At 37.8% G+C, this 11000-nt stretch overlaps 1 protein-coding gene across 5 annotated transcripts in view; it reads left to right on the top strand.

Annotated features, from left to right (window-relative positions):
• The first annotated feature begins 2604 nt into the window (after nucleotides 1–2604).
• Nucleotides 2605–11000, top strand: part of pbx3b (pre-B-cell leukemia homeobox 3b) — a 180981-nt gene continuing 172585 nt past the window's right edge. For all 5 annotated transcript variants that reach the window (XM_070862636.1, XM_070862639.1, XM_070862637.1 and 2 more), the window contains exons 1-2: nucleotides 2605–2937; nucleotides 3102–3175. In XM_070862636.1, the coding sequence (XP_070718737.1) occupies nucleotides 2738–2937; nucleotides 3102–3175 (274 nt within the window). In that variant the 5' untranslated portion in view covers nucleotides 2605–2737. The remainder of the gene's footprint in view (nucleotides 2938–3101; nucleotides 3176–11000) is intronic.

The following is an 11000-nucleotide window of genomic DNA, read 5'->3' as shown; positions in this document are numbered from 1 at the left end:
AAGGCAACATTATTTGCACAATGGTTTATTTCAGTAAACAACTGCCACAGTAATTACAAAACACACTGTATTTATTTTAAAATATGTCCACCAATTGGGGCCAGCAAAATCCGTGACTGCGTCCTTCCTACCTACCTATTAAGTAAGAACATCAGCTGTGCATCAAACTTGCCTGAGAGCAACTAGCGCCTCTGTACCGCTACTTATTTAGACACTGATCAAAAATAAGTGAAAATCCATAAACCGTGTTACCTTGTATTTTATGCGAGGCAACTCAAATAGAAATATGAATTACAATAAATTATCAGTTGCAATGAAACCTGATCGTAAAGTTCGCAAATTAGGGCTGAGAAAAGGACACTTTTGCAGCTAATTCTTCCAATATCGAAGATTGCATTTAGTGCAGGATAAAGTACCATTAAGTTTCAAATGATTTTCAGAGATGATTCATTCCTAATTATAATATTGTAACTTACAAGCCGAAATAAAGAGTCTATGTTACACTATAGAAATCGAAGAATTATATCTATAGCTAGCATTTCGTTTAGGAAACCTCATCAGCCGTGTTATTCTTAGGTGCTGTGAGGATTTTACAGAGAATATATGCTGGCGTGTTTTAATTAAAATATCGAATATGATTTTTAGAAAAGGCAGATTGATTTTTGCAAACATTTAACTGAGCCTAAGATAAGCAATTAAGAGTAGAGATTGTAAAATACTCGTGATCGGCAACTCAACAAAATGAGTGGAGTGCCTTGTCTGATTGTAAAATGTTGCATGCAATGATGATAATAATTTATGCACTTTTGAAAATAATAATTTAAATTAATTAAAACCTCCAGGACAACAAATCCTGGATTTAACCAATACGTATTGACAAAATCTTAAAATCTCCCTAGAACTTGGTTAAAATGGTCTTATTTATTATGCTGCTTTGAAATAGCATCAATAAAAGACCAGGCTTCTAAAGACGGATAAAGCTGACACCATCAATGGGACCCTGCTATTATAGTATTGTACCTCGGTGTTTCGAGAATCAATGAAGTACACGCCAACTGAATATAAAATCACCCATTTAAAATAAAACAACTGCATACAATACTAATGAAAGTCTTGCGTGGGATGCAAAAACTATCAAAGAATTGCAATGTTTATAAATTGCAGCATTTTGCAAATATTCACAAAGTGTTTCAGCAGGTTTCTGAAGTAGTGTCGCTTCGCAAATAGTGCCACGCAACACTTGTTTTTTTTAGTTCCAATTCGGGTTTTAAAAAAAACATTGCTGTTTCTCTGTTAATTTAAACAACTTCCGAGCTTTATCTATCTATTTATCTATCTATACGTGGCCATTGAGTTGTTGCTCCGCTTGCTGATGCCCTCAGCGGCCTGAGATGGCCACCCGAGCCACAATAGAGCGGCTCCCAATAAAGTCGTCTGCTGCCATGGCAACCAGCGGGGCTGCGCCGCCCGCGGGTGACGTCAGCATTCCGAAGCTCGCTCCGTTTCGAAACGGGCCAATCACAAGTTGCCGACCGTTGGAAGCCCCCCCTCCCCGCGCGCGTGCACGAGCCAGCCCCAGCGCGCGCACACTCACACCCGCGCGCGCTCACGCTCACACACACATACACACAAACTGAACTTGAAAGGGGGCGAGAAAAAAACTTGCGCCGCGTCCTCCCGCCTCTCGCAGCGCGCCATTGGCCCGCCTTCATCGACGGGGCGCGTGAGCCGAACGGCGATTGGACGAGCGAACCGTCGATCGCGGGCCCCAAAGGTGGGCGGGGCCTGGCATTTTTTTTTTGATCGACGTTGACCGCGAAAAAGGGAGGGAGGAAGGAGGGACGTCAGCCAGCGCCGCGAAGAAAACATTTCCGCCGTCAAGTTAGATCGACACGGAGGCATGGATTAAAAAAAGCCAGAGAAAGCGAATCATTTTCGCTTTTAAGAATAAATAGAGAAGTGGAGGGGGGTGGGGGGGGAAAGAGAGAGAGAGAAATAGGGGGTTGGGAAGAAGAAGAAAAAACCAAAGTGTGTGAGAGGAAAGAGGGATTTTTTAGTGTGTGTTTGTGAGGTGTTTGACAGAAATGGTAAATGTTAAGTAACGGTGCAGGGCAGTGAGTGAGTGAGCCCGGGCTTTCGCGGCGTGTGTGTGTGTAACTGGTATCCTAGTCACGGGCCGCCCTGTTGAGGGCGGAGTTTGCATTTTATATATATATTTTTTTTCCCCCTTAAACTCTGACACGTCTGCAGTGAGTGAGTGGCATTGGCAGTCTGTCAATCCCTCACCAAAGCGGCCATCAAAACATAAAGAGTTGGCTCGTAAATTGATCTGGGCTTTCACTGCTGGGGCAGTGCAAATAATTTTTTATGATCTTTCCTCTTTTTTTATTATTTCCCTTCTGTCTTTTGAAGAGGCAGCTACTTTTACTTGATCTTGTTTTTATTGAATTTTTTTATGAGCTTTTTTTAAAAAAATTATTTTTTTTCCAAACCACACGCCTTTTTTAAAAAAACATAGTTTTTGTATTTTTGTGTGTGTGTGTGTGTGTGGTGGGGGGGGGGGAAAGAGGAGGTTAAAGTGAGGTGGGCGGTGGGGGGGGGGGGGAAGAGAGAGATTATAGACAAGTTTGGAAAAAGGAATTGAAAGCAGCCAAAGCAACTGTCCCCCCTGTCTTCTTCGGCTCCAGTGGTACCTGGATCGAGTTTTATTTCTTCTCTGTTGCTGCTGCGGCAGAGTATGGACGATCAATCCAGGATGATGCAGACTCATCCCGGTGTAAGCTTGGCTGGACACTCGGTACAGGGGGGCATGGGTTTGCCTCCACATGTGCAAGGACACGAAGGTGCAGACGGCGACGGAAGAAAACAAGACATCGGGGATATCCTCCATCAGATCATGACCATCACGGACCAGAGTCTGGACGAAGCACAAGCAAAGTTGGTTGCCCGCAAAACATTTTTTTGTTTGTTGTATGTGTGTGTGTGTGTTTTGTTTTTTTGCCTGTGTCTGATTTGATGTCTTTAGCGCTCAAATTCGCCGCCATATTTTTGACTTTGAGTGCTATAAATCTTGTTAATTACTTCTTATTTTTATATTTCAGGAAACACGCGTTAAATTGCCACAGGATGAAGCCGGCCTTGTTTAGCGTCCTGTGCGAAATAAAGGAGAAAACAGGTACCGCTCCGATTAATTTTAACACACAAATCGCCACACTGTTATACTTCTGCTCGCTGAACTCCAGCGGCATGTGCACCGCCATCTTGATTTCTATTTCTCTCCTATTTCATTTTGTACACTGTAATAATGCTTCACTAAATTTAACAATTCATAACGGTGATGCTAAATGAAATGTACATTAAAATGCTCGTATATCATCCATAACATAATCGCCTTTGGCATCTATAATAGAGCCGCCTTTGGCGCACTTTGCTGTATGCGGAGTAGAAAAGTACCAGCGTGTTTTAAGATTTTACATTACAAACTAAACTACGGTTGGACTTTTGATTATAGAAAAAATGACAATTGTATCGATATCTGGGGCAGAATGGCAGTTGCAACGTTGAAAGCGGATGTATTATGGTTTTTTTGCAGTAATTTGAAGCAATTGCATTCAGTCGGAGATACTGGTGACAGGCTTATTCAGAGTTCAGTGTTTTGAGAACTGCAATATTGTAAAAATGCAACCAAATTCATAGAAGCAGTTTTTTACAGAGTAGTTCATTATGCTTCAGTGTATATTAAGTATAAGAAAATATACCTGGAATGCACAATGGTAGACTGGGGCTGTGCTGCTTTTATCCTGGTGGCAGCTCAATTTCCTCGCGTTTGTGTGCAGTCGAGGCGATTATACTTACAATAGATTTTCAACGGGATATAAACAATGTCCCAACTCGCGTATAGTGAAGATAATATTTAAACCACTGCAGCTTTTAGCTTCTTTCTGTGCATTTCAGGCACAATAAAATGATCTGAATCTTCGCGTCTTAACTTTGTAAACGTTGAATATCCTACAACTCCAGGACCAGTTTTTAATGTTGAAAGTTTTTATTTATGATACGCCTTAGTATCCCGTTTAGTCTGAGATTATTGTGCAAAGTGATGATGGAAGGGGGCTGCATTAGATGTTAGAGAAGCGGTCATTCCACCTAGATATTTTCATCAGGATCCGTGAACCCTTTTCTCATTTTGAATGAGCATACGGTAACGTTTCTATGACATTTTCGCTGCTTAAGACATGTCATTGTCGAGGCGTTGTTCAGGATTCAACCGGAGGGTTTAGCTCGCACAACAAAGACAAACGTAAAGTAAAAGACTAGAGCAGTAGAGGCGAAAAAGAGTCTTCAAAGTTTGTGTCTCTCTTAGATGGAACAGTTCTGAGGAACACGTTTCTTGCGGTGTTTTACAGAGCAAGAAGGCTGATCATTGTGGAGATTCAGACTGGTTCTATTCTGATCAAGTTTTCGGTTATATTTTTCTTCCACCAGCGTTGATTAAATTATTGTGGTATATAGCACTATGTAAATCTAGAATAGTTAGAATTCAGATCTTTGTAAATGATCAGAATGGTGGTTAGACACAGGTACAGTATTCACATTGCGTGAAATTGCAAATACGGTAGAACCGATCAGGGTACACGTATAACTATCCAGCTAAATATAACATCTATTTGCCATCAAATACAGCGTTACAACAATTCGGAAGGCGTCTGGCGTTACATTCTGGAAGAGAAAGTCGGCTTTGCAGTGATGTTTTATTGTTGGGGTTCAGTGTTTGGCAGAACTTGGATGATAGCAATCAGTCCGAATCTGAGATGATGACAAATATTTCCACACGTGTGGTATACTTTCCCGAGTGATGACATTTCTGACGCGATTTAAACGGGATTATAAAAACCGATTTTACTCTGGAGGCTTCTTTATCAGTTTTGCTTGGATTTGTCTTTATAAAAGAAAGCACAGTTACAGAAAATGTGGAGACACTTTTCCAATAACCCAGGAAGAAAGTTCGTCGGAAAGCGAAAATGCCAGGCGTAGTCCTAGTGAAAAAAATGGCCATTAAGTTATAACTAAAGCAGAAACCATTTAATACATTGCTTAAATAAATGCAATACATAAATAACAGACACATCTGTTCCGAATGTTTGTAATCCTTAAAATATTAAATAAAACTCGGGTACATTTACTGCGTGAACAGATGGCGTTGTTACAAGAAATCCATCGGGCTGATAAAAATAGTGTTTTAAGGTTTTGTAAACTAACAATTTATTTAGGCACTTAGAGTGAGCATTTTTTCATTTTTTTTAAACCTGGCCATTTACTTGGTGGTAGTGAAGCAAATGATTACACTTTTATAGTTGTGTCTGTTTATTGGTTAGAATGCTACGTCTGCTCAAATTGTTATGGAAGTGGTATATCACCGTGATATAAATGCAGGGCATTTGGTTTTTTTGCAGTATATATGCCATGTTTGGGACAGGACTGGAGTTAGCAATATCGAGTTAGCACCAGAAAAGTCAGTACTTGCTTCCTAGCTTCTATGTAGCTAATTCATTACTTTTTTGCTCAATTAATGCAGCATTGTTTTCGTCTAGATAGTTAAATTATGAACCAATATTCTTAGGTGCATTTCGGCAGCTGCACCATCAGGTTTATTTGTCTTGTAAATATCCACTCACACTCATTGTTGGGGTTATAAATACATGGACCGATTTTGAAACATAAGACTTTGTATTTGTGGGACATGACCTTTATAGATTTTATTAAGGCATCTTGTGCACATAGACAGTCTGTTCAAAAACGAGGATATCTGATATAACTAGATTTTAAAAAGTCAACCAGATTGTATGCATTCCTTCACTTTACCACAAGGTAGCAGGCTTTTTCATAAAGACAGTAATTTCCCCACTCCTCTTGAAGGTTTTTTTTATTCTTTATGGATCACATTTTTAACAATTATCACTTTAAACAACTGATAAAACCTATGGAAACCTGGCTTCTGTCACAACAAAAAGAAATGGTTTAATGTTTCGGGGAAGTATGGCAGACTGGATTTTTGTTGCAGCGGATAGTATTTTGAATGTATCAGAATGTGTGCAGTGTTTAAAGCTAGGGTTTTAAATGAAAGATGTTATTAGACACGAGTTCCCAAAACACTTTATCTGCTTTCTTCGGTAGACAAAAATGTAGATTTTTCTTTGGAATACAAAAAAAGTTTAGATTCGTGCAAGATGTCAGCAGGGTGCAGTTTGATGAGTCTTTCCTGCTGCTTCCATGACGGAGAATTTTCTTTCTTGTGCAGACACAAACCTCTGTCTAATTGACAGGTTTGATTATTGTAGGATTTCTTTTGGTATCACCACACCCATCAGATCAGGTTATCCCTCATTACCATACTGGTACCCTGAATTGGCCTTGATAACAATGGACTTGTAATTCACTGAAGCAGTTTACGGGTATGTTGGGCTCCATCAGTGTCAATGCCACCAATACAGAGAGATTAGTGTCTTTGAAATTCGATTGTAGAATTCATGCTAATGGTGTACTTCTACTGGTCCCTATAAGAGTTGTTGAAATGTACTTTAGGAAACTAGAAATGTGAGTAACATCAGTTTGGCATATTTCTTACTTTATGTTTGCTTTAAAATGAAAACATTGTGAAGGTTTCACTTGTTATGGCTCTTTCCGTGATGCATTTTTTGGTGCTTTTTATTGTGAGCAGAGCAAGAGAATTTTGACCATAAGTAAATCTACAGAATTTTAATATTTACCATTTATTCCTTATATAGAATATAAAAATATCGTTACATATTGGTTTTGGCTTTTCGTTAATCTGAAAGTCATGTTTCTTTTTAATTCATAATATTCAAAGTATCTTTAATATTAAGCTGGTTTAAAGTTAACTTCTGTACTTTTGCTCCATAATCCTCATGATCTTGGGTCATAAAACAAATCAGACCTTTTTTCAAATGTGAAATGGTGTCAGCTAATTCATTCAACTATAATCTTGGTAGCTTGTCTATTAAAGGTAAAAGGACTGGATAATCTACACTGGAAAAAATATATGGACAGCTGTCAAATAAACTTTTAAGATAGACTGCCAACTTGAGTGAAAAAAGTAAATGACATTCATTTGCTGAAGCTGTCTAATGGTGTACTAGATGGTTCACCAGATTTGTAGCCATTGAGAGGCTTATAAGCGGAACAGACTTGAGGAAGATCATAAAACTTAATGAACTCCTAGGCTGCAGGAGGTGTCCGCAGGGGGAGTAAAAGGGCTGCTTGGCTGGTTTGGCTGGTTGAATTCTTTATGCCTAAAGAGTGATGCAGAAAATGATCACTGTCGTCTCTAAACCTTGTTCTCCCATGTTATGTTGATACTTTTTTTTGTTAGTTTCTTGTATAATATGGTAACATGTAAGCTTCAACATGATTACATGGATTTGTGTCTTCGTCCTATATTTCACTTATAATAAGGTCTAATGTTCAATACAAATATAGCAATGTTAGGAAATAATTCTTTCCTTGGTGTGTATGATAAGGCGGATGCTGCTTATGTTGCATTTTCTACATAAGGAGCATAAATCCTGCCTTCTAAATTGAACTTTTAATATATTTTGCCAGGGATGAGGGGGGGGGGGGGGGGTTGTAATTTCTGAATTTGAGACTTCTGCAAAGGTTGCTTCAATGTTTCATTTCTTAGACAATTTTGATTGACTGTACAAACTAATGAAAAAGGAAAACAGAACCTGAGACATTAAAATAATGATGTTAAAATTTATGTAATTACAGATGATATTGATTATTCTGAGGAACCAATAGATAGTTCAATAATACTTGTAATGAGAAACGCTATTCATTGTTATATATCCTCTCTCGTTTCCTTAACGCAGTCAACACTGATGTCCAAGAATAACATAGTTCTCCAAGTTCTATACAGGGTATTAGATTGTTAGAATTAATATTTTCAAATACAATGGGATCCTGTTCTTATAAATATAGCAGTCAAGGCATACTTGGGTGTTTCTTATAACCAGACATGTTTGTATTAGGGCAGTATGCATAAACTCCGGAATAAATTGGGACTTAGTAAAGAGTATTAGAATATTGGCAACTTTAATCTAAATTCGTATCTACAAATAACTGGTAATGAATCTTTTGTATGGAGACAGAACTATAGTATGTTCTATGGGACTTGGGGCAGATTTTCTTTAAAGTTTTAGAAAAAGCTTGGAGATTGCCATGTTGACACAATCTCTGATAGCATATTTGTATGTGGACTACTCTTCCTGATCTATCTGAGTAACCAATTTCATGTTTCTGTTATTTGAGAGTTTTATTTGAGTGACCCTCCCATTTGATGCTGTGAATTTACACTACGAGAAGAATGCAGTGTTTGTTTACACAGCAATCTACTTTTATGCTATTGTCTTACCAAGGTGATCAGCATGGTTGAAATATCACACCTCTGCCAAAGCCTACTTTCATGCATTAGATGCTGACCTCTTGTCATGCTGGCTCTTGTTCAATAAACCATTCATGTCTTTAAGTATGAATTTGGTAAATAATTTATGTCAATATTTAATATAAATTTTTAACTTCTGTCAGTGCTCACTTTTATTGCTTTACCAAGCTTGCTTGTTCATTCAAGCTAGCTGATGGATTAGTCTACCTTTCTCTTTGTTGTGGTCACTTGTTTAGAATAGATGAAATGGTTTTTATTGAGGTTGGTGTTATTTTTACAACACAAGTTAACCCCTGGCCATGTAAAAACTGAGATATTTAAGGCTGCAAAAAAGTCTACATTTAGCACCTACCTACTATTTGTTGTTGTTGAAATTGATAGCAAACACTAGTGGGAAATTATCAGTAAATAGTTTGCCAACAACATATACCGACTGAACAGAATGAATGATAAATATAAAATTGTTCTGGATTTATGGAATAACTTCTGGAATTGTACTGCAACTGTAAGTAAAATTGACCATCGGTGAAATCAGCTTTTGCACCGACCTGGCTCAAGACGCGAGTCTCAATTTGAAATGGTTAAGTAAATGGGAAACGCCATGTTTCATCTCACAGAGAAATGCTTCACATTTTCTTCTCCTTTTGAATTTAGGAATTGTCTGTCCTACTTGTGGACTATATTTGTTAGGATATCTGGATTGCATTAAATAAAGACAGAAAAGTTATGTACATTTTCAGAATGTTCAGTGCTTTATCAATTTGATACATTCAAAAATCATTTTGTTTGGTCATTTAAATAATTTAGCTAGTCCCTGTAAATCTGTTCATGGAAATATCTCCTTGTTTGACAGTCATTTTAGTGGTTATGGTCGGGGTGTCACAATCTTTGAATACAATGATATGTAATTGTTGAATGGTTGATTTGAAGACGCTGAAATATAAACGATCCCTGATATTGCAATGCCAATGAATCAGTTGAAAATTGAATAATTGCATACTGTTTAGTTAATTAACAAGTCATTGAGTCCCTCCATGTGGAAGAGTTAAAGTGCTTGGTGTTAATGGTTTTTGTATTTGTAGAGGATGTGTTCCATTTGTTGACAATATGAAGGTGCATGTTTTCCTTGTTCCCATGAAACTTTCCGTTTGCATTATATTCCATCCAGTCTGTATATTGAGCGTTATTTTTTTTTATAGAGGCTAGTATTTTTACTTTATTGTTTTGACTGTCATTAGTAAAAGTGAATTTGTGGATTATTTTCTGTCTTAATTAAGCATGGTCTGAAATAAATGTTCAAAACATTTTTATACTTTCACTAGTGACCTGAAAGTAACAGACTGGGTTCCCATGTAAAGAAAAATAAATGCAGAAGCCTGTACTTCTGCAGAGAAGAAAGAAAAAGACAACTGAGAATTTAGTAGACCAAGAAAAAGCTGATAGTTGTTGTCCATCTTCTGCCTTTAGTGAAACGCATTTGGCATTGAATATGGTGGACATATTTAATCCAGTCACTCTGATCCTCTTCTATGGAGCACAGTAAACATTGTGTTTAGGGATGTAGCAGAATTCAATGTTCTGTTTGTTTAACACACATTCAAAGCTCATATGTCAAGTTCGACGCTTCATTACTGCTCTAATTCATGTTCTGTTGGCCTTGATCGTGCCTCTCTCGATGAATATTGCTATCTCAGACTTGGGACATCTAAAGCTTTGGTACACTGGATGCCCAAAGCTTTGAAAGCACCAATAATGGTTTTGTTGCAGTCCTAATTGCACCAACAAAACAAACACTGGAATGTATTTTAGGTCTTTAGCTGTTAGTGTGGCAATTAGCATATGGATTGGCTGAAAAATGAAGTCCAAATGAGCTGGGGTTCATTCCACGTGACGTTAACACATTACTGTGCAAGACATTCAATCCTCATGCAGCCAGGAAGATGTACCATTTTTATGATGAATGCATGCATCCAGAAATGTGATTAATTGTTCCAGTAATCAACAGAATGTTTGATTTGCCAAACTAATCGATTGGCACAATCCTAGCTGCCATGTAATCTTTGATAATATGGTTATATGGTCTTTATATTTTTAAAGTAACATGTTTACATGTCAATATTACTTTCTTTTTCTATTTATATTCCTGATTTTGTTTGCAAATATTTTTAATCAAAGCTGAAGTAAGCTGTGGGTCTGGATAAAATTTGAATCTTTCAGCTTTGTTCAGATCAGTGCGGTGGATGCTTGTTTAGTGAAAGTGTTTGGGTAGAGTAAACAGAATGAATGATTTTGCAATGCAAAGTGTTACTTGGGTTTTTAGGACATCTTGGCTCACTCCTAACTGCCATTGTGAGCCTAGAGCAGATTTTCCCATTGCTAATGCCCTAGAAGTATTAATTCACTTTGATATGCTAATTAGAGGGCATTATGCAAGAAATGAGATTAAGTGGCAGCATGAAGCCATTTGCCTGTCAGTAAATTGAGCGGTTTAGCATCAGGAGGAGCTTTGTTTTTCAGTTTCCTTTGGCTTTGCATTTAA

Source organism: Pristiophorus japonicus, chromosome 20 (genome assembly GCF_044704955.1).
Source record: "Pristiophorus japonicus isolate sPriJap1 chromosome 20, sPriJap1.hap1, whole genome shotgun sequence".
NCBI classification, from domain to species: Eukaryota; Metazoa; Chordata; class Chondrichthyes; family Pristiophoridae; genus Pristiophorus; species Pristiophorus japonicus.
This window is presented reverse-complemented; position numbering and strand designations above follow the sequence as displayed.